The sequence below is a fragment of the Eucyclogobius newberryi genome, unplaced genomic scaffold, assembly GCF_026437365.1.
Source record: "Eucyclogobius newberryi isolate DKJ021-1_F unplaced genomic scaffold, fEucNew1.0.hap1 SCAF_19, whole genome shotgun sequence".
Taxonomy (NCBI): Eukaryota; Metazoa; Chordata; class Actinopteri; order Gobiiformes; family Gobiidae; genus Eucyclogobius; species Eucyclogobius newberryi.
The window spans coordinates 9,936,735-9,960,473 of record NW_027315823.1 but is presented as its reverse complement, the minus strand read 5'-3'; the positions used below and the strand labels follow the sequence as shown (position 1 = coordinate 9,960,473).

General features: G+C 41.2%; 2 protein-coding genes across 2 annotated transcripts in view; one reads left to right on the top strand and one right to left on the bottom strand.

Annotated features, from left to right (window-relative positions):
• The first annotated feature begins 9,337 nt into the window (after positions 1–9,337).
• LOC140366139 (G-protein coupled receptor 22-like) lies at positions 9,338–10,969 on the top strand. Its single transcript, XM_072452813.1, has one exon. The coding sequence runs from the start codon at positions 9,364–9,366 to the stop codon at positions 10,924–10,926; it is 1,563 nt and encodes a 520-aa protein (XP_072308914.1). The 5' UTR covers positions 9,338–9,363; the 3' UTR covers positions 10,927–10,969.
• A 4,720-nt stretch (positions 10,970–15,689) lies between these two features.
• The window catches only part of cdk18 (cyclin dependent kinase 18), a 15,725-nt gene continuing 7,675 nt past the window's right edge, over positions 15,690–23,739 (bottom strand). The window contains exons 5-15 of the mRNA XM_072451680.1: positions 23,287–23,401; positions 22,587–22,681; positions 22,444–22,506; positions 20,811–20,934; positions 20,373–20,493; positions 17,996–18,093; positions 17,384–17,489; positions 17,267–17,309; positions 17,098–17,188; positions 16,795–16,872; positions 15,690–15,811 (exon numbers count right to left, since the gene is read on the bottom strand). Coding sequence (XP_072307781.1) covers positions 15,777–15,811; positions 16,795–16,872; positions 17,098–17,188; positions 17,267–17,309; positions 17,384–17,489; positions 17,996–18,093; positions 20,373–20,493; positions 20,811–20,934; positions 22,444–22,506; positions 22,587–22,681; positions 23,287–23,401 — 969 coding nt within the window. The 3' untranslated portion in view covers positions 15,690–15,776. The remainder of the gene's footprint in view (positions 15,812–16,794; positions 16,873–17,097; positions 17,189–17,266; positions 17,310–17,383; positions 17,490–17,995; positions 18,094–20,372; positions 20,494–20,810; positions 20,935–22,443; positions 22,507–22,586; positions 22,682–23,286; positions 23,402–23,739) is intronic.

The window sequence follows — 23,739 nt, the reverse complement described above, 5'->3', positions numbered from 1 at the left end:
GCTGCGCCTCCTGCAGACGCGCGCTCTCGCGGAGCTGCGCCTCCTGCAGACGCGCGCCGCGGAGCTGCGCCTCCTGCAGACGCGCGCTCTCGCGGAGCTGCGCCTCCTGCAGACGCGCGCTCTCGCGGAGCTGCGCCTCCTGCAGACGCGCGCTCTCGCGGAGCTGCGCCTCCTGCAGACGCGCGCCGCGGAGCTGCGCCTCCTGCAGACGCGCGCTCTCGCGGAGCTGCTGTTGCGCTTCTCTGACAGCGCCGCCGCTCCGTGTTCAGCTGTTGCGCGCTGATCCACTGAACCACACGCATTGGCTGCCAAAATGGGTTTCTACGACATTTTAAGGTAAGCATCGTTTGTACCAAGGAAACATTCAGCCTTACTTGCTACAGCCTTGCCACTGGCTGAGCATTTAAGTGCGATGTTTCCTACTTTTTAGTTTGAACGTGTCACCTAGAATATGTGCATTGTAGGTTATTCAGTTATCCACCTTGAACAATTTACTTTTTACGCACAAATAGGATTATAAGTAAGTTATTAGCCTACTTTGTTGATATTTTAAGTGCTCTTTAGCCTCCGTGGTTTTCATTGTTTGAGTAGCCGCACTGTTTTGTACTTTGCATTTAAATTCGTGTGTATTTTAATCTTAACAACCACACAAATATCGATGCAATGAATACTGTTTTCTTTGTATCCTCGGGCTGGATGTGGGAGTGGGAGCTTGACACAGATGCGTGTGCGTCTCCCACGCTCCTCCGCGAGTTCTCGACGTGGTCTGAGCATCAGTGGCTTTGTGTCATGGCTTTATCGTGTGCCAGCAACTTAAAACTAAAAACATTATAGGCTTATAGGGTCTTATATTTTTAATTGCCCAATAGGAAATAGCACTGCACGCGTTCTTTTACCTGGATATTCACATTTCATCCACCAAAGATATATAGTTTAGATACAAACTTGTGACAGACAGTGCACCGTTTTTCTGCTTTTGTGGGTGCATTTTGTCCAATTGACGCTCGCTTTCGTTTTTATTTGGCATCAAATTAAAGGTGCAGTGGAAGGAGGGACACGGATGCATTTAGGAGAGAAGAGGCAGCAAAGGTGCACGGGGAAAAGGGCAACAAAGTCTTGATGTGTGTGCGTCTCTGATATGGTGACTGCTGATCTGCTCTTTTAATGTGAACATGAAATAAATTGAATCCTTATGCTCACGTTGTGCGTGTGCACGCGCCCTGACCAACTTAACCACATCGATGAATCGCCTCATAATATTTCATAGTGCCTCAATGTGCAGCATCATCTGTCAACCCTCTTTGTCACACTTGACATGAATTATTCATGGGCCTATGGGCCTGCCTGACATCTGCATTGTGAAATGCAAACTGTCGTCCCGATCCAGTTGGTACATGGCAGAATATCCAGGTCAATGAAAATATTTGATCCATAAATACTTTAGTGAGGCACCTTGTTTGTTAAGTGAAGATCATATTCACCTGTTTGACTGTTAAATATAGCCCACTCTAAGGACAGAACCTTTTTTAATAATTTGTGTCCTGAAAAAATAAAATAAAAATAAACAATGGCGTCTTTCAAACCAGACTTGCTCCCATAACATGGACTGATGCATGTGTGTGTGTGAGTTCTGGAGAGGGACTGATCAGGGTCTGGATGTGAACCATGACTTTATTCTGCAGATAGGATGTGAATGACCTATGCCCTTGTCCGCCTGATTGTATTTTTAAATAAAAAAGCAAAAATATGACACACATCACATCCAGTCCTGTCCCCAAGGGCTTTGCTGTTTCACAAAACATGAAGATATGATTCATCTGGACATGGTTGTGTTTTACTGATGACCTCTGAAGGAACTTTTCTGCAGGTGTAAACTGTCCTGTTGTGCCTGCTTTTCGGTACCTGGCCTTTGTTGTGGGGACGGAGGGCAAAGGTTCAGATGACACCTCAATGGAGAATGTTATTTAGTAATATAATGTTATTTAGTGCACTCTGATGCAGCTTGTGGTGAGGGGCCATGCTCAGTGTCTGTGGTCTAACTCCTCACAAGTGCAGACTGTGACTGTCGCTGCATATTCTGTGTCTGCTGGAGGTGTTTCCACATCATTCTGAGTGGTTCATTGTGACAATTTTGTCAAAAAATACTCTACTTATACTAAAAATTATAATGAAAAAAATCCCCAAACAAACAAACAAACAAACAAACAAACAAACAAACAAACAAACAAACAATTCACCGGTACTCTGCATAAAATCTTTCCCTTGGGGTCAATGGAAGAAAGCTATGTGAAGATTATTATGTTTACATATGCCTCATTTATATTTATATCTGTTGTGTAAGGCTGTTGCCATGGGACACAACATCATTGCACAGTATCCAATGCATTGTGAACTACCGAGTGCAAACCCTCCAGTTGGTGATATATTAAGATGGTCATTCTGGTCATTACTCATTCTTTGTCACCTGTGGTGAGCTCCATAAGACGTGGTGGTTTCCAAGGAACTCTAAAAGTCAGGGCCATTTGAAATTCAATTGCTCAATTCAAGTGCTCATTTTTACATTTCAAATCCAATAAATCCCTTATAACAAAAACACTGCTTACAATACTTTGCATCAAATTATTATAAAATCTCAGAATCAGAGTCTCAGAATGTTGTTAGGATCTCTTTAGGACTTTGCTTCTTCAGCTTCATCACAAATGTGTAAATAGACGAAATAGTGTCTTCATTTGTGGGTTTTATACATTTACTCTTATGTCACTAAATGTATTAGGGGACTGACTGCGTTTACATTATAGAATTTGACATCAAACATTCAGTTGTAGGGCCGGGGCCTGTATAACTCTGTGTAAACTGTGGGAGACGCACTGTTTTTGAAAGAAATATCCAAACTTGTGATGCTCAAATATTGAACAAAAATGTTATTATTTGAAATAGGTCCACAAATTTGCCATGTTAATATTTTGGCTTAAATCCTTTCAATCATTGTCTTTGTAGTTGTATAATGCCTCTATTTTGTATGCTACAGTAAAAAAAAAGGCATTTTCCTTTTTGCCCATTTTTGTCTCATGTGTAATTACAGAGAAACGAATCATAAACCAGATCAATAAATCTGACATGTCCTCTAGCTCATGTTCAAGAAAAGGTTCAAAGTAAAGATTAACATACTGCGATGTGTTGAGCTGCTCATTCTCAAATATATTCTCCTATAGCCTACATTTAAATATATATCTTGCCTTCTCGAGCACTTTTCTGTGGCATTTCTCACGACTTATCCTTTTGACAACCTGTTAAATCAGCCTGTCTTAGAGGAACCATTCATCTGTTCTCATCTTAGTGCGGGTGCTACCGGGGAACACTGATGTGGCAGCAGAGCTGTTCAATTATGAATGCCAACAGTCGCTTGTCTCACACTCCTGACTTCCTAATCGTGGGGAAACGCTGGAGGAGCATCCCTTTGAAGCAGGGAAATGGCATAATGTTACAAAGATACAGCGGTGTGAATTTAGCATCCTTCAAATCAGATGAGCTCTTTATAGAGTGTTACATTTCTGACAGGGTTTCGCAATTACACAATTAAGCCTATTACAACTTTTAAAGGATTCTTTATTGTCATTTATTAACATTCCATCATGTAGCAAAATAGATGGAACAGTCCATGCAAAGCAATAAAATCTCCATGGCAACATGCATGTGGAGTACCTTTCAGCAGAAAAGTTTCATAGAGCATAATAACTCCTTCCAAATGGATTTATTTCCAGTAAAGAATGTACTTATGACTTACTGATGATGGATTTAAGCTTAACAGAACATTCAACTTTGGAGAAAAATGTGTCTATTTATTAAGTTTGTGAATGAAAGAAGGCCCCTGATAATATACCTCCATCTTCAACCATGTTGCCATGGCAACGGCAAGAAAATTCACTCTTAAAATCCATGCTTTTGGGCAGCAGTGCATTTTGGAGACTAAATATACACATTAAACTACACATTTAACTAATCTAACTAAAACTTAAGTCACCCAAGAGAAGTGATACAATACGCCAATGGGAGCAGAGGTTTAACTTTTTCAACACAGAAAAGTTAACCTGGCGAGGAAATAAACCCGGTCAGAATAAGTCTTCATGGTTTTGATCCCTCCTACATCCAAAACTTTCCGAACATCGTCAAAATAACCCAGACTCCGTGTTTTCCCCCAAATTATAATCAAGTGTTGGGCGTAGCTGTAGCAACAGAGTGCACGTTTAAAAAAACAAAAATGTGCACAACATGCACAATGCTGGTTTGAGTATGACCCAAGTGTTACCAATGACAACACAGACACAATAATATGAAAATTGTAACGTATACACAATAAGACAAATCAATGGGCGCCTCTATTTCCAAGTATCTTGCCGTGGCAATGGTGTGTGTACAAATGTGCATTGGGGGCACGTCCTTCAATACTGTGAAGTATGTGGTATATAGGCTCTATATTGTACCATGTTGTATTACTCAGTTATTCAATTTCAATTTCAATTTGGATTGGATTAAAAAAACTGTTCACTAGGAACAAAAAATGTGAGAAATATTGTTTGAAGAGATAGATAAACTTTAGTCTTTGTTAAATCTGATCAGATCAGACAAAATGATGAAACAACATTGACAAAGTAGTGAAAGTGATGCTATAACATTGATCTAAAGGTGTCTTTTTTCGGTTCGGTTCAATGTTGCCATTGCATATCTACAAATTGACTTCCTGCAGTCACCTTTACAGTCCCATGACATCCTCACTACATTGATTCTCTCTCGTGCACATCAGTGAACACTCCCGCTAATTCTACATTTGAAAATAACAAAATCTTAATTGTTTTTTCATTGGTGGTGAAAAGAGTGTGGTGCTGAAAAAAAAACACAATTCTCCAGGGTCAAACTGAAGAAAGCTGGATGAAGCAGGCTCATATACATTATACATACTATATTCACTCACATGAAACATATACATTATTTCAATCAACAAAGATAATCAAATGCTGCTCAGTAAAACATTGGCAGCACTCTTTTGAAGCAAACACAAGGCATAAGCATAAAATGTTGAATACAATCATAATGCAGTACTGGGACTAGGGCAATGTACTGGGGGCAAAAGTACTTGGATACCAGTGGCCACTAAGGGCAGCACAAACACATGGAGTGGAAAAGCTTTCTCTCCAGGGACCGCTTGTTTACCAGCGCTGCCATGTCACACCTCTGCTTTAGTCCTTTACATTAAGTTTCTAGTTTGCATAAAGTGTCACGACCTGGATACTTAAAAATCTGCCCTATTCTGTGATCGTACCTCAGCGTAATCCTTAGTAGTGGGGTCTAAAATCCACTATCAGTCGAGCTCTAGTCTGAGGTGCACGGAGCAGTCATTGACCTTAAGGCTTTTCCATTTCTGTTTGTACTTCTGTAGTTTACAATGCCCTGCGATAACACGAACACATGGACACCACAAGACAAGTGACGATTTACACTCAGCAGCCATTTACAACAGATCGTCCGTGTGATTACAACTCTCCACTTTACAACTGACTTTGTTTGTTTTTGTTCCGTCTGTGTGATCTATTATGATGATGTAATCAGTATCACCCAAGAAGCCTCCGCGGGTGCGTCGCTCCTGTGCCCATTAATCTATGTACCCTACTGTTGTTGCCGTGGAAACAGAAGCAAGCCCCTTCCTCCACGAGTGAATGGCTAAGTTGGAGAACTAGCTGCTGATGTATTGGGTGGTTATTGAGAAATTTGGACGCAATTAACGGTGGTTGTTGTTCAATTGATTTTGTCCAGGAGCAATCAGTGGAGCGTCTAATCAATGGGAAACAGGTCTGCACAATGCTTTTCCTTTACACTTCATGATGACCACAGAGAGTGACCATGCGGCACCCACAAAAGAGCTCCAAGTCAAACACTGATTGATCAATTCAAGATAGAGACATTTTGGCCTTTTTTTTCACACCAACAAAATCCCCATTTTCAGATTTATGATTCTGGATTTATGCCTAACTATGCGCCATCTGAAAACTAATTCAATTCATTATACTTCTCTTTATGCCACACAAACCATGGTATATTGTTCTTGCTCGTAATAATAATCAGCAGAATCAGAAAAGCTTTATTGCCAGTGGTTTGGTTATAAAGTTTGAATGTGCGTTTGTGGTTTGGTTATAATAACACAACATTTACAATACAGACAGGAAGAAAAGAATCATGTTTTCATTAGTCCAACAGAAGAGTGGAAGAAAGAGTTGGTGAGATGTACCTGTCCAAAGCCTCCTCCGGGTGAAAAGGGTCAGCTGCGATCCTCTGCTCGGCCGTCTTTATACACGTCTTCTAAAAAATAAATAAATGCCTTATTCCTTATGCCTGCAACCAGTTTTGAAGAAGCACATGGGCTCATAATATGCCAAATGTGAACATTCTCAGAGACTACAACTTAGATTACAGTATTAATATTCTCCTTAAAGGCACGTTTTACAATCTTGCATTGCACAAGTGTGAAGTGTTAAACTGCTTCATGATGAGAAGTCAAGAGGTCATCATTATGTTGAAGCTTTAGTGTTGAATCTGATCATCTGTCAAAAGAAGCGTGTTGAAAAATGTTGATACCGCAGCTTCCAAAAGCAGAGATCATAAACAATGTGTGCTGAATGTGTTTTACTGATCCACAGAGAGGCTTGTGGTGGTGTTTGCCTTTCCTCGTTCAGTTTCATATTTCCTCTCATCAAATTTTGGGCGATTTTAGTGCTGGGCTAGCGCTGGACTGTTCCTCTGACAAGCCATTAAAGCAGAGACTCTTATAATAAACAAAACAGAGCTGTACTGATGTACTGTATATATAATGTATCATGAACTATATCAGCAGAAGGGCACGGCAGTGGAACGTCTGGACGCATCACAGAACACTGGCTGAATTTTAAATGTCTTGATATTTGTCTGTAATAATGTAGGGTGCACTATCTTGGAGTTATAGTCAGATGATGACTATAATTAGTACAGACTACATACCTGGAGATGCTTTGTTTGATAGAAACAGTGTGAGTTTCAACTGTTAAAATATCTCTCAAAATGATGGCCCTGTCCTGGTCACACCCCTAAACCTCTGAGACATTTGGAGATCTTTACATCGCCATTATGTTTAGATGTAGCAACTGTGGCTCAGGTGTTAGCACACCAACCCAAAGGTTGAAGGATTGGTGGTGGTTGCAAGAGCCGACCTACAGTGTAGCACTCTGAAAGGCTTTGACAAGAGTGTTACATTGTTTAAGGCATTATTTAATAGTATTAGATATCCTAGACTGAGTTTGGAGTCTGTAGGGAAGCCTCGGAGGAGTTTATTCAAATAACAGAGTGAAAGAAGTTTGTGTCATCCATTTTTCCTGAGATGGCCTTCTTCCCAGCTGCCAGAAGTGTAGGGTAACATACTAGTACAAGTACTGAAAGGTTATGAATGTCCACCCACTTGTAAAGGGGGCGGGGCATTCAGGTTTGATATTGATTAAAGAATTGCTCAAGAATTCAAATATGACACACTGCCTAAGTGTGGGTAAGTTTGAATCGTATTTTTAAGAGAAGAATGGGGCACCAGCCGGATAATCGGCAATTTAACAACTCTAAAATCAGATATCTAGATTAATTAATTAATTAGAAATTAATTTGCTCGTTGATCTAAAGGTTTGAGAACGTAACCGTGACATTGACCCCTTTTCTGGAAATGAAGGAACACTTAACCAAATGTGGGTTATGAAGATTTAATGACCAAAGAATTAAACAGATAAATATGAATCAGGAATATGCAAATGAGTCGATAACAGATGGAAAACACTAGATCTATCTAGGTGTGTGCAAGAGTTAACTCTCAGATGAAATTCAGCCAGCCTGTGAGGTGCATTCATACGAACGGAACCAGAAGCTGTAATCCTGAGGAGACGGGCCTGCTTGGGGTCCAAGGGCCTGCGTGGGGTCCAAGGGCCTGCGTGGGGTCCAAGGGCCTGCTCTGGAGTTCGGCTCTGACGTTGTCTGGCCAAAGAAGAACTGGATCGGTTCTGCGATCTGCGTTCTCCTTGGCTCTGAGGCGTTCTCCTTGGCTCTGAGGCGTTCCCGAATGAAAAGGCCGTCGTGCTGCTCCACCGATGTGGCTGGTCTAAAAGGCTGTGGACTTGAAAAAGTTGCAAAAGGTCCTTGCTTGATTTTGCGTGATGCAACATCAATCACGTTTTTAAAAATGGGCACAGGTTTCTTAGTTCCGGGAGGGAACATTAGCTTCTCTTGGAAAAGTCTTTGTCCCGTAGCGTAGCATCGCTCACGCTACCTAGGCCCAAGGCCTGCTCCCAAGGCCTCATGGACCTTGCTGGTGGGACCCTGGATGGAGGGTCGAGCTTCGAAAGAAACTCGGATGGAACTCGCTTTGGAGCTCGGATGGTACTGGTCTGTAACTCCCTGCTCTTTCATTTTGTCTTACCCCGCGGGGGTTTTGGCGCCGTGGCTTCAGCCAATCAGCATGCACGCTGGGGTCAGAGCTGATAAGGAGACGAAATCTGGCTTTAGGCCACAAGAGTTACACAAAAGGTAAAATTGTCCACAAAACAAGTTATGAAACAGTTAAAATGACATGTTAAACACGATATCACAATATGTACATGTAAAGTCATCTGGTGGACACATTTTTGCAATCTGATGATTGTCTATTAAAACCACTAAAACCGCATAGTCTTTCAGCGTTTTAGCGTTTGTCTTGGAGAGATCGTTACTCTCTGTAATCCAAAAGGAGTCATTTGATGAAAAGTTATTTTCAAAGTTCAGAGCGTCTCTGTTGTCACTATTACATCCTCTTCCTTCTGAGGGGTGTAAAACTCCACACGGGCAGTAGATAACAACTAGCCCGCATTCCTGTCACCATGGCAACAGGGGTAGGACATCTGCATATCCTACAGAAGTATGTTCCATCCATTATGTCCATAGCAGGGGTTTTGAGGCCCAAACACATTGTTCTGAAATGGAGTGGGATGGTGGGGTCTAAAATAGTCTGCATTCGCTCTAATTTAATATTTTACTTATTTTGTTTCTCCCTTGTCCTGCTCGGTTTTATTTTTGTTGTTTTATGTTCTAAAAAAGAGAAACTTACAATATGTCCACTTAATTTTCATGACCACACCCTGAGAGGTTTTGGATCATTTAATAATAATATGTAATATATATATATATTATAATAATCTGTCTGCTTTGTGTTCTTGTTTCCACAGCATCGTGCTCAAGGTTTTCATCCATGCATCATGGTGACTTGCCCTGGTGCATCCCAGGATCACGTCAGAGTGACAGGTGCAGCGTGTGAGCTCTGAGCTGCTCATGGAGACTGACAGATACATGTCCATCCTGGCCACCACGGACTGGGTGGGGACAGTGGAGGGTCTCCTGCAGGAGGGAGAGGCCTCAGCTGGGAGGCCTCCTTCCTGGTCTGTGCCATTCTCGCTGGGCTTTCAGGTGTCTCTTATTGCGTTCCTCATGGTGGAGCTGGTCCTGGGCTTCAGCAGTAACCTGACAGTGCTGGTGCTCTACTGCTCCCAGTCCAAACTGGTGGAATCCGTGAGCAACATGGTGACTGTCAGTCTGCATGTGCTTGATGTGGCGGTGTGTGTGCTGTGCTTGCCCGTCACAATCATGGTCGTTCTGCTGCCACAAGACACCAACCTGGCCACTCTGTGCTGTTTCCACGAGGCCTGTGTCACCTTTGCTAGCATCGCTACAGCTATAAACATCTTGGTCATTAGCCTGGACCGCTATGATATCTCTGTGCGACCAGCTAATAGGCTTCTCACCCCTCGACGAGCAGCGCTGCTACTGATTGCAGTTTGGGTCCTCTCTGTGGCTGTGTTTTTTGTTCCTTTTTTTGAAATGCATTGGATGATTGAGGAGGAGAAGGATCAGTACTTAGCCTTGTCATCATCTTATCCTGACACACCTAATGCGGACATACCAGCTTGGCAAAACAGTACGTCCTTGTGTGGTGGAGGGCAAGGCTATTACATAGGCCTGGCTATGTATCACCTTGTCCTACAAGTGCCCATCTTCTTCATCACAGTGGCAGTCATGCTTTTCACTTACTCTCGAATACTGAGAGCTTTGAACATACGCATTGGCTCTCACATGAAGAACCAGCACTGCAGGAGCTCCCACAACAGAGGGCGCCACATATTGCAGAAAGGTGAACAGCGTAATACGAAGGTGGGGCTGAAACAGGTGGAGAGTGAAGAGGCAGGAGAAGAGCACTGTACCACAGATGGGACTAAACAGCACAGCCACCCTCCACTCATCCCTTCTCCATCACCCACACCCACAGCTACATCTCCCCCACCCACAGCTAAATCTCCCCCACCCACAGCTAAATCTCCCCCAGCTGCATTCTCCACCACCCCACACGCTTCAGCTAAAGCCGCAGCTGCACCTGTGGGACCCACAATGGGAGTCCAGGCCTCAGTATCAGCCATCATTGCCCTGCGGCGGGCAGTGAGGCGTCACCGAGATCGCCGAGAGCGTCAAAGACGTGTCTTCAAAATGTCTCTCATCATCATCACTACTTTCCTGGGCTGCTGGGCACCTCTGTCTGTGACCAACCTCCTGATCCTGGGCATGGGCCCCAGCAGTACTCTGGTCAGCTTCCGTCTGTGGTTCCTAGCTCTGGCTTATGGCACCACAGTGACACATCCTTTACTCTACGCTTTCACTCGGCAGAAACTGCGAAAAGCACTTAGATCAAAGGTTAAGACGAGGGTAGTGTCATTGCTCCAAGTGGATCCAACACCAGGGGACACAGTCATACACAACTCCTGGGTGGAGAACAGGAAAACCCTCCGTCAGGTGCATCTGGGGGCAAGTGAAGGCACAGACCGTTGTCTAGCAGAAGCTCTGTGAGAAACCATGTACAATTAACACAACACGCAGTTACAGCTGTGCTCCCGTGTCACAGTCACTGATGTTTAGCACAAGAGAAAGACCACGCTCACAAACTGTCGCACATGCGGGACACACTTTCACTCTGAACAGAAACGTCCAACTGAGACGAATCAATCTGTTGAGATCTGTTTTTCACATAAAGTCGTATGAAGGATTCTCCTGGTGCTTACATAATGATTCACCTCAGATTCACCAAGGCAGCTTCAGAACATTTTCACATCTTAAAAATCCAGTATATTTGTTAATTATGTTTTTACACCACAATCCTTTAGGTTGCAGTATGTTTATACGCCTAAAAAAGAACAGACAGAAACAAAACAAAATAGTTGAGACACTTAGATAATGTCTAATGATGTGATAATGTTGTTTTGTTTGAGCAGTTGAACTCAAGTTTGTGAATGTATATATATATATATATATATATATATATATATATATATATATGCATATAATTTCACACAGCTTCTGTGTCAGTAAACACATTTAAGAGCTTCAACTATTTCCTAGTTGTAATATTTTAATAAATGTTAGTGTCAAACAGATTCAGAACTTTTCACAGATAAAACACACCATAAAATAAGCTATAATAGTATTTTGTGGATTCTGTAGTTTATTTGGCATGCTTTATTATGTACATCTTTAACAAAGGAAGTGTATTTGATATTTGGAAGGCCTGATATTCCAAATGAGACTCGAGACAACAGTTACTGTGTAAACTGTAAAGCAGCGGCCGCAGCACATGTCAGGTATTCACTCACTTAGGGGTGCGAGATTGAAAACTACTTTCCGATTGAAGTCAATATGTCTTGAAACATTGTCCAGATGACTACCTCGACTTATTTGTTTCCCACTAGTCAAGTACTTACTGTGGCTGCTGCAGTTGCATTTTCCCATAAAGAACTTCAATAAAGAAGAGGAGACCTGCTGAGAGGAAAACAGCATGTGAACAAGCGGCATACTGTGCACACAACTCACATGATCCACGACACACAACGATCGAGTGCTTTACTAAAGGACATCATGTCTGGAATAAGCCTATTATGCATTCATTAGTTTCATATTTGTATGGGTAGATTGACTTTATAGTGGGTATATTGAGTTATAATACGACTTTGTAACACAACAATTAAAGCAGCCAAAAATAAAGTGAGTAGGAGGTGCTATTTGTGGCGTTCTCACTGCTGATATGATACACTGTAAACTCCACAGCTCCACAGATCGCCTTCCCCAGTTGCACTACAGATGTACAGTGCATAGGCCTTTGGTACCTATGGCCACAGTTACACGGAGCCGCTCATGGATGCTCTGCTCTGGTCAGTTCTCTCTCCGGTGCAACCTGTAAATGTGCAAGAAATACATGCTGGTGCTGCTGAGAATGCGTGGGTTTTTTCTGTGGGGTGAAGGTCTCCTATACGGAACTAAGAAGAAGGTAATTTGTGTGGGATGAGGCGGCAGGGCACAGTCGTTCAGCAGGACTCAACCCTGGGAAATAGACCTACTCACATTCGTCCACTTACAGGTCAAGCGATATAGTCTAAGTAACATGCTTGATTAGAAAATGAATCTGATATTCTTATTTAGTCTCAAGAATTTTATGAAAATATGATCCTGCCCAGTGGTCCAGTGATTAAAGCAGCAGCAGCAGCAGCAGATATAGTGAGTTCAATTCCCAGCTCCGACAATTTCTCTCAACCCCATTTCACACTATACTGTAATAAAATCCCTTAAAATATGTATCATCCATGGAAAAAATAATACCATCGACTGTAGGCTAAAAAACGTGACTACCACCTTCTGGTCATGGGGGGAAATACAACTAGTACCCACAACTGATGTAAACTTACCTCTTGTGTTTGGGAGGTTGCTCCACTTTTTGTCATTTTTTATGCTTTGCCATCATTTCGACTGTTTTAGAGATATTTGGATGATGGATTTTTGTTTCACGTTTGACATATGTTTTCTAAAATTTTTAATTTTGTGTCGACCATGATCTATACATTTGCTGCCCATATGTACTGTTAACAGCACAAACATGGGGCTATTGTGTGATGGTTTGGCCACCTACTTTACTTTTTCATGTGACTATTAAAAGGTTGAAATATTCGATTTTGAAAATTATTATTTTTGGTCAAAACTGAAGGGGATTCAAAGATTTAAGCAAACATAAACTAGGGTTAAGGGTTGAAACAGCTCTTTTGAAAGCGTTAGACTGAAGAGGACCATAGTTTGATTCCAGCTGGAATATGACGTTTGTGCTCTTTAGGATACTGTGTCATGATTTAAAAGCATAAGCACAAAATAAATTCTACATAACACCAAACTTAAATAAAAGTCAGTGCAGATGTTTGCCGAGCTTCTTCAACCATACGATCAAAAATCAAACTGTTTTCAATCCTGTTTTACAGATTTCAATGTTTATTCATAAATCAGTCAGTTATTCATTTTTAAACTTCTTGGCAATAACAATACATTCATTTTCCCATAGCAGACAATAAATCACACAAAATATCACACAATATCATACAAAATCTAAACATCTTTTATAAAACATTTAGACATTTTAAATATTTTAAATACAATTTGTTTAAACAGCTGACATCTCACTGAAAGATGGGAATAGACCTCTAACTATATATATTTATTTGCAGAAAATATCTTAATTTACTTCATCAAAACAGCCACAGATATAGGAGTGGGGGCCTTTCGCACAAAGCAATGATGATCTCAAGACTCTAAAGATTAAGCTGAAGAGGGTCGGCCTGGGCTATAGAATTCTTTGAGAGGTAGAAAACATGTAGTGGAATTGTTGAGTGTGCAAGCTTTTATATTTTAAGGGCACTTAAGTTGCACATCCTTCTAGCCAGGATATGGTTTATATTCCAGGTCATAATGCAGCCAGGCTAAAGGCTAGCAGTTTTGATTGTGTTGGTCTAGTTGTGCTCGGTTAACACACTGTATGGAGCGCTCTGTCCACTAGGGGGCACTGTTGCATTTAAAGGAAACTCTTCGGAGCTTTACAAACTACACGTTATTGAACTGATACTGCAATGTGACTAGTTTTGTTTTCATTGTAAAGAGTAGCACACATTTTTCTTGAGATGTGGAAGACACGAAGAGGACGAGTGCAACGTCTTCCACATAAAGTCTCCTCACACTGAGCCACCACAGTATCTCGACAAGCAAGAGGTATTTCTACATAGAACTGATATTTCTACCGGTGGCTGCATTTAATCATGTAGACTGGACAGTGAGGGCAAAGTCATTAGCTTGACCCAAGTCATTTATGTTGCACTACAGGTATTAGTATTATTAAGTGGGTCCATGAGTCAATAAATCCTCAAATGTTCCCAGTCTAGTCAAGCTGAGCCCACGTGCAGTCCAACTGAAGTCAAGGCCAAGTCTCCCAGGGGATTGGATGAACATGAGGAGTTAATAGGAGCCCGAGTGCACTAAAAACTGCCGCTCACTTATTTAGAAGGGAGGTTTGCTTGTGTAAAAGTGTTGTGGAGACGAGAGAAGGGAGCAAGCCTGAGAGGACACTTCTGGTTTGTGCAAAGAGACATCACACCTAACTATTTACACACACAAAGCAAACGCCTCAAAAACAACGGCTTCACTAGATCAACTACCTCCACGAGCCAGAACATCATGCACAGTTTGACTAAGGCAACTTCAAAACTGGAATGTAAAGTTAACACTGGCAGCTGGAGTACGTGTGCGTGGCCTGTCGGTACCCGTGACGCTCTTCCATTTCTGTGTATTTGTGCGGCGTTATTTATTGGCTGATGCTACTGTCGAGATCGATCGCGAGCAGAGACTCCACCACCAATTCATCATCTAAGTAGAAAGTCATACCCTGGCTTCTGTAGTTAGTTAAAGGCGCAATGGATGATTTTTCGGCGATTTGAGAACGCAGGCGGAAGTGCGCATGCGCACTCCCCCGTGCGGACTGATACAACACACACGTGCGTTTGTTTATTAGCGCAACGGAGCGCATTGCTCGTCTCCCGTAGATTTCTGTCCACTTCTGCGTCAGCTCGAACTGTCTTTCTCAGTCTTCATTTTGCCCCGTACACTGAGGGAACTATATTATGATAGATCCATGCGCTTAGGCACGCGGAAACGTGGGGACGAGCCTGACGCGGCTGCAGGTGAGCGGTAGGTGCGTTTTATGGTTGATACATGGCAGGACAAATGATTTATCCACGCCACGAGGAAATATGATAAAAAAAATTTGCTGAAAAAAATCGTCCATACCACCTTTAACTATCGATTAGATGCGTTGGATATATTAAAACATTTCTCATATAAGCTAACCTTTCTTTGGTGCTAAAATCCTCATATTGCACACTTCCCTATATGTTTCTTAGTGATAAATGAAGCTGGAGTCATTGATAAAATATGTATTGTAACCCGACCATCGTTATTGTGACTTATCTTGGCATGTTTACGACCACATTTAATCCTCCTCGCTGTGACGTGCTGTGGGTTGTTTGCACCGTGTGACCTTTTCAAACACCTTGCCATCTGTTTATTATGGGCAGAAGTTGTTTCTGTTTCTTGAATGATACAGCGCAAGCGCACTCATTAATTTTTTGTTAGTATTCTAATGTTACTTTATGCTTGGTTATGACAGCGGCTCGTTTTTTTTTTGGTTGCAGTCGTGAGAGAAGGGACCATCACTGATGTTCATCCCTGTCGTAGTGGTGGTCTGTTGGATCCAATGCAGGGCGTCTCCAAATGAACTCGCTTGTGGTTTTGTGCGTCTGTTTCCGTGCCATCTGCCTCTCTTCTGTGGCCTTCGACCTCTAGAAGATGCTCTGTCTCCTGTTCTTTCCGCGGGCTGCAGGGACACACAGCGGTATTAACAGCAGTGCCATTCACACCAGGTATTGTAAAGTAACACGTGTTTGCTGAGGAACACGGACAAATGACTGCAAAATCATGACAGGTAAAAGCATTTGTTCTGTTTGTTGGGTGAAGAGGAGATAATTAGAGCTAGACTTCTTCATTAGCACCTGCAGAGACTGTTCTTTTAATAAGACATGCTGTCAGCTTAAAATGCTCATTAAATAAAACAACATAACTAGATACAGCACTGAAGCTGAAGCCACTGCAAGCAAGAGACAATTTCAAATTGAGGCGGCGACTGTAGAGTTGAAAGGCATATTTTACACAGTTAATTTTAACTTGTGTTGGCTGTGAAGAATGTAAATGTTACTTCCTGGCTTGGTAGCAGACATATGTATGAGGTAATACATGTTATCTAGCGACTATAATGTAACCAAGGACTCATCTATTTTAAGCAGTAGTTATTACATTTACTTGTTGGATTATTTACTTTTTTTTTTTTTTTTTGAAAATGTTTTCCTTCCATGTAATTTATCCATGCAGTTTTGGAAAGTAAATTGATGACCTAGAGGAATTCTTCTGTATTAATTCCTGTAATTTTCTATATTTTTTCTGAACTTTGACACTCATAAATATTTAGCACAATTATACCGTCCTATCAAACAAAATTAAAACATTAAAACCTGCCTTTAAGCATCTCTAGTTAATCAATTGGAAAAAAAGAGAGTATTAAAGCATGTGTATATTCTTGTGTGGAGCTGTCAATGGGGCTTAAATAATATCAGGCAGTATAACCTTATCTATTATTATCATTATTATTATTTTGCCAGTATCTCATTTAAACCTGATAACATCAACAGAAACGGGCTCATTTTCTTTAAACACCATTGGCAGATCTACACGTCCGTAAGGATCATATTATGAATGAGACTATACAGTACAGTAGTGTGGATTGTTGTGTAGGTAGTACGCCACCTAAAGGCTGGAACACAGAACTGCGATGGCCTGGGTCCTTCTGCAGCTGGATCTCATTGAGAGAAAACACCGAGGCGGCTGGAACACACCACAAAAAACAAGTCTCAAACCGTGGTGGGGGAAGTACAAATGTGTACCGGAAAAAATAACAACACTCTTGAGTAACAGTGCTGAATCAAGCTTAGAAGGTACTGAATAAAAGCTCAGTTTTCACATAAGCCAAGCGGGTGGTGATCATCTTGGCCCACCACGTCAAACCCCTAACACGTCAACGCAATCCTTTACATTTTGCATCTCTCTTACTGTCTGCCAGGTTGTGAATGTTCTCCGCCAAATTCTGGAAGTACTGGTGTCGGAGCGCGGCCTCGGCTGATATTCTGTTTCTCGTGTCGTACTGCAATTACACGGCAAAGGCATCAGATTAGGACGCTCCACGTGTGAGCACTACCACTTCCAATACTACACTTCGCACCTGTAACAGGGCCAATAGCAGGTCAATCCCATCGGTGTCTAGCCTTTGGAAGGAAACAAAAATTCAATAAAGTTCACAAAGAGTTGCAGCTCAAAGAAGAAAAAAAAAGAGTTTTACCTGGGTACATGGTTGATGAGAGCTTGAGGCCTATACTGAGGAAAGAGGTATGATCTGAAGGCTTCATTACTGCTGATCCCAGGCCAGCTCTCCTCTGTGGGGGTCCCTGTAAAAGAAGAGAGACCACTCAACTACAAGGTTACATACTGCCTGGTCTATGAAAACTTGCTTTTCTAGTAACAGCACGCAGAATAAAATGAGTCACACTTGAAGATTAAATTGCTGAGCCTCGAGTGGCTATAGCTCTGTAATATCCCCGGCCTTTACAGTATGTGCTGAAGCCGCAGTCTGCAGAAAGTGATTTGCAGAAAGAGATTGAATTGGAATCTGTAGTGTCACTTGATGAGATCGAGAATATTGTGAAAAAGTGTGGTAATACTGAGAAAAAACTTGAGAAAGTGCTGATTATGTTAGCTGCTACCATGGCCAGGTCAATGGGAACTCCTGGTTAAATAAAAGCAAACATGCAATAAAAATTAATACTTAATTTTTTTCTGTGATATACGGATTTATGTAGCGTAAAATCCTAAAATGTATACTTTCAGCATTCTAAAATATAAAAACAGTTAAGTCAACATTTATTTTTTGAACGAGGATCGTGTGCAAACTCACCGATAAGCCTAAATATCAAGTGCAGCTCCTCCTTCACGGTTGCCCCGGGAAACATGGGCCGACCTGTTGCCATCTCATAGTGAATACACCCGACGCCCCTGGAGGCACGTGGCAAAAGGACAAAGTCACTCCACATGATTCATCTTTAGTTGAAACAATAGTTCACGTATGACATGAAGTGCAAACACGGCGTGAGTGGGCACTCTTTTGTTGTGCACTGCATGGAAGAGGCACGAGGACATACTCAGCACACTGCCATGTTGTAGGAGACCCAGCTGAGCTTAGAGCACAATACAAACCGCTAATATACCCAACAGCAGATGAATGGCTTTGGAGATGAAGGGCCCCGTCTTATGAATAGTAATAGTCGACGTGCAGAAAGAGATTCAGGGCATGATCTGTGAACACAGGCCTCGTGTGCGGGAAAAACTAAATGCTTTCACTGAACAAGAGGACAATATGATTGCAACAAATATATTCACGACTCTTATTCAAAATATAAAATTTAGTAGCATCAATATAATATGGTATCATTTGCTTTGGGCCTGATTACAGAGTTTCTTGGAGACAAAGCACAGCCTGATCACAGGCATAAAACTCACCACGAGCTGGCGCCGCACAGGTGTTGTTCACCTTTTCTGTTGTAGAACAGAACAATGGAATAGTCCAAGTATAGTCCAACAAAGAGCACTCGTGTCCATGAACGTGCATGCTTTGATCCAATCAGCAGCTGCAGTGGTGCAAGTGCCGCTGTGCTTTGTTACCAAAAACTCTATAATTGAGGCCAAAGGGAATTATACCATATTATGTTGGTACTGATGTGTACTGTTCTGTTTTCCTTTTAAAGTTCACATTAATATTTTCAGATGGTCTTGAATCATAGACTTTTGCCATCCTTTTTCATACATTTTATGTCAATTCAACTTTGACATAAATAAGTAGATAAACTTACGATAAACTTATGATTTATAAGATATGATGAAACAGGTGTCCAAATGATTACGCTTTATATTGCTACAATTTACAGAATATTTTGAGGGTATATTTTTATGCCTTGGCAGTGGCATAACTTGGAGAAAGGGCCATTTGTTCCCTTCTGATCCTAACGTGTTCATATGCAGTTATACCCTAAAAAGAGGCCGTCTCCAGCCTAGAACAAATACAATAGGAAAATCCTCAATACTTTTGGAAAAGCCAGAGTTGAACCAGGGACAGCATGAGCAGCCGGCCCCTGACTGCTCTGTTGTTCTCAGTGTATAAGTGTAGCAGAGCCAGAGAGAGGGACAGAGCAGCATGTCGTCACCTGCAAGTGCAAGTGCTCACATGGATGTAGCACTGGCTGGAGTCCAGGACAAAAGCAGTTTTTTACATATAAATGTGTACAAATATAGTCAATATTAATCGATACACAAAATGCCACTATTATGTGTAAGGTTATTCAAAAGTACAGATACTCAGATATGAATCAATACTAAAACTAGAATTGAAATTGGATACTCATTTGAGCAAGTATCGATACTGGAAAAACAAGGACATGTAAAAAACAAAATTGGATTAGTTTTAGAGCTCATGAGCTGTTTCAGGAACAGACCACATAGTAAAGGAGACATTTGATACAAAATCAATTTTAACGAGCTTTTCACCATGTAACAGCAGCATTTCCTCATAATTTACACATTGTGTGTTTTGATCCATGCGTGTTTGAGCACTCCAGGGCTCTGAAAATTCCTGTTTTCACCAACCCCATAACCCCACCCACTGCTCTGTATGAGGAAGTGAGTGACACATGTAGGGTTCTAAAATGCCACTGTCTTAAAACACATAAATAAAGTCTGCTTGTTGTGGTGAAATGTCACAATCAAGAGGTTTCTAAGTCCTGCCCTTTTGAACAGGAAGTTAGTGAAACCGTTTCTATAACAACGCTGTTTTAGAGCAACATTAGGGTTTACAATGATCAAAATGTAAAATGATTGTCTTCTTATGTAGTTCACAAAGTACATCTGAGAAACTACTATTATTTTGTGCTGAAAATTCCATTCTGTTGTCTCAAAATATTTTAACATCATTATCAAGACTTCTGAAATTCTAGCACTGTGACAACACGAATGATGGTAACGTATAATAGTGTCTTATAATTGTGTATTATAGTAATATAGAAATAATATTTAGTACTTTTAACATCTTCCTGTCTGCAAAAAACACAACTCTATTCAGAGATACTTTTTGACATGTGATATTACTGATACAGGATGTGTATGATTTTGGTTACATTTATTCTATAGCTGAATCAGAAGAACAGTTACCGATACATTTTGCAATAGGAATGTGTCTATTTCTATGTATTGTCTGTTTCCTTCTGTCCGACTCAATGACTCACCACATGTCGATCGGTGTGGAGTACTCTGTGGAGCCTAGTAGAACATCTGGAGGCCGATACCATAACGTCACCACTTCATTAGAGTAGGTCTTAGTGGGCACAGACTTTGCCCTTGCCAGACCTATATTTAGAAAATACAAGAAGCATAAGGTTGTTAGGCCATATTTTTCTCATACGTGTACTGTAATGGCAGTGTTTGTTGGCGAATATTATTGGGCTTTATCTACACGGTAAAATATCACGGAAAAGCTGGAGAAAGTGCCACAGTTGCTAGGATACAGAGAGTATGGGTGCTAAAGTCATCAGGACAGGGGATCTCAGTGTTGCAGTAAAATATAATTGGAAGTCAATTTTAGCAACAATCTTGTCGCTTTCCCCCAGAGTAAGTGTTTATGTGGACGCTTCTTTCATGCGCTGTGGGGTCTGTCTTGTTCTTACCGAAATCTGCAAGTTTGAGCTCCCCCCTGTCATTAATGAGCAGATTCTGAGGCTTTAGGTCTCTGTGCAGGATTTTCCTTTTGTGGCAATAGGACAGACCGCGGAGGAGCTGGAACATGAAGATCTGCAGCAGAGAAAAAAGAATCAATAGTGAATATTTTAACAAAGTTACATGTTTTAGCTGCTTTTTGTGCTTTACCCTTTTACCATTTGTCTTTCCTAAAAGTAACTAACAACTATGCTGTATTTCTGTGTTGTTATTGCTCTTTAAACATGCTCTTGAGTAACTAAAAAACTAAAATGACTTCATGACTTTTCCAACACCAGGACTTTGCGCTCCATCTACTGGCTGCTGAGGAACATAGGTGAGATGAACAAATGCTGTCCCTCGACGTGCTAATGCAGCCACACAGTTGTAATGATTGTGATTTGATGGCAGAAAAGATCAGAAGGAGTCCAAACCCATTATTATTGTTAGGCAGAGCAAAATAATATGTCTGTTTGCCGTAACCCGACCGAGCCGTCAAAATTATAGCCGACTGAAAAAAAAATATCAGCATTTTGTCAAAATTATGCCAAATTCTTTTATTTTTCTTATATTTCGCCTACTCACCGACCGTTTTTTCAAAAAAGCGCTGTGTTGAATAATTTTGTATCACTTGAACTCGCTAAAAATATTACGAAGCCGAAAAAGAAATGAAAATGAAACTTAACACGAGCGGAGAACGTTCAACTCATTGTCTGATGAAGCCTGACCCCTGGCGGTCACTGCGTGTCACTGGCAGAATAGAAAAAACGTGATTTGACAGTGGGCTGAAATATGCAGAATTTGCCATATATGATGACCAAGACCTCGACGATTCTACGACATGAAAATGGCCAATTTTTTTTATAATTTGTCCTGTACAAAAATTGTTTATTGGCTGGACTTTGGATGAATTTTTTTATGTTTTAAAGTAAAAAAAAAATAAAAAAAAAAATGTACTTCCTACCTACCCACTTGAACAATTTTGGTAGGGTTACACCAAACATACAACTAATTTTGGATCTTTTTTTTGCCTTCAAAGTTTAATTTGTTATTTTTTTACCTACCTACCTACCCACTTGAAAAATGGTGGGTCGGGTTACAGCAAACAGACAATTTATTTGGGGCAGCGTTATTGCAGTTTATTTATTTAGCGCGTTTCCACCTTCAAGGGAAATTCAGAAGGGAGTGTTTTTGATGCTCGGAGGGGAGAGGACTTTTTGTGGATTTATCACAATGAATGAAGTGTATGGAATTAAAAAATATGGATGATGCTTTATGGACTGACACCTGATTTCATATTAGGGCCAAGTGCTATATAGTTGTGGCATCTGTGGATCATTACTTTATATTTTGGACATTTATAAATACATAGCAATAGTCAAAATGGCTATGAGAAGCTGATGAATCCTCTGTATCGCCAATTGAGGAAAAAAAAAAGTAGAAAAAAGCAAGTTTCAAGTAAGTTTGCACAATATGTCCTCCTTTCAGGCCAAACCAGGTGAATACAGTGAAAGACAAAGAGAGGAAACTTCAGGCCAACTGTATACTTCCCTGACATTTAGTGCATATTAAAGCTGGTGAGTCATTTCCTCCCGTGTGGCTCACCTTCACATTGTGCATGCTCATGAGGTTCCCACAGTTATCCAGATACTGTTTCAGATCACTGTCCTGGAACAAAGAAAAACAGCGCGCGCAGTAAAGTAAAGATTACACAATGTCACTCGTGTGCGGCCTGTGTATGTACTGACCAGATACTCAAACACCAGCGTGAGGCAGCGGTCTGTGTGGATGATGTCGTGTAGTGTAACAATGTTCGCATGCTTCAGGTTTTTCAGCAGGGACACTGTGTAAAATAGAGAGTTATAGCTGTTAAACTTGACAAAAAAGCGGCAGCATCAGTTAAACAAATAACAGAATGCACAACATTGGCATTTTTTTCTAAATACACGAGGTATTTGTATCAAACATTGAGGCTGGCTTTGTGCTGGCAAGTGGGCAAATTAAGTGTTTAAAGGGGCTGTACTTCATTTTTGACAGGTAATAATGTAAAATCTATTTTCTACTAGTATATTTTTCTCTGCGGGGCAAGAAGTGCAGTGTTAGCATGACAGTTTTATTCACTCGCTCGCTCTGAAAGTTTAGAAAGTGCTTAAAAACTCATCGTAGTGAGTACTGAGGATGCTTGCAATGCATTGAGTAAGTGAGAAATACACGTGGACTTGTGCAAACTGTTTAAAATGAACTAGTTCTGTTTTGACACTAACATTTGAACAAAACTGCACCACCACAATTGGAAAAAATTATAAGTATTATTAAGTTTTCCCTGTTATCTTGGCGCACAGTTAAATGTATGTCCAGCCATTTGAGATGCAGGATTATGTTGCCACGGTTTGTTTCACATATTAAACCTGTTTTAGTGAGACGTAGGGCGGCCCCCGTGGTAAGTACCTTCTCTGATGGCGGTACAGGGCGCTCCCTCCTCGTGCTCCAGGCGGATCTCCTTCAGAGCCACCACGTTCTCGGTCAGTTTGCTGCGGCCTTTGAACACCGTGGCGTACGTGCCCTAGGAGCACAGACACTTTCAGACGTGAGCGCAGGTGACACTTTGACAGCAGCGCTTCTAAAACACGGCACTAAGCAGGTGCTCTCATGTCTCAGTGTTTTATGTTCACTCCTCTGGAACAAATTCCACTTGGCGAGGTTTTAACAGGCAAGTGTTTCCCATTGCTGGATTTGAAATGGTTCATCATCAGATTTACTTGCAATATTGTCTGGAAAAAAACATAAACTTTCACAATTTGAAATGTCAGAGCTGTACTAATCTGTAATAGAGTCACCGTAATAAAACAGCAGCATCTGCCTGGTTTTGCAGGTATGAAGGGCTCTCCATTATGTTGAACG

What these genes read in the sequence shown, in the direction of transcription:
- LOC140366139 (XM_072452813.1), top strand. Translation starts at nt 9,364, where the DNA reads ATGGAGACTGACAGATACATGTCCATCCTGGCCACCACGGACTGGGTG.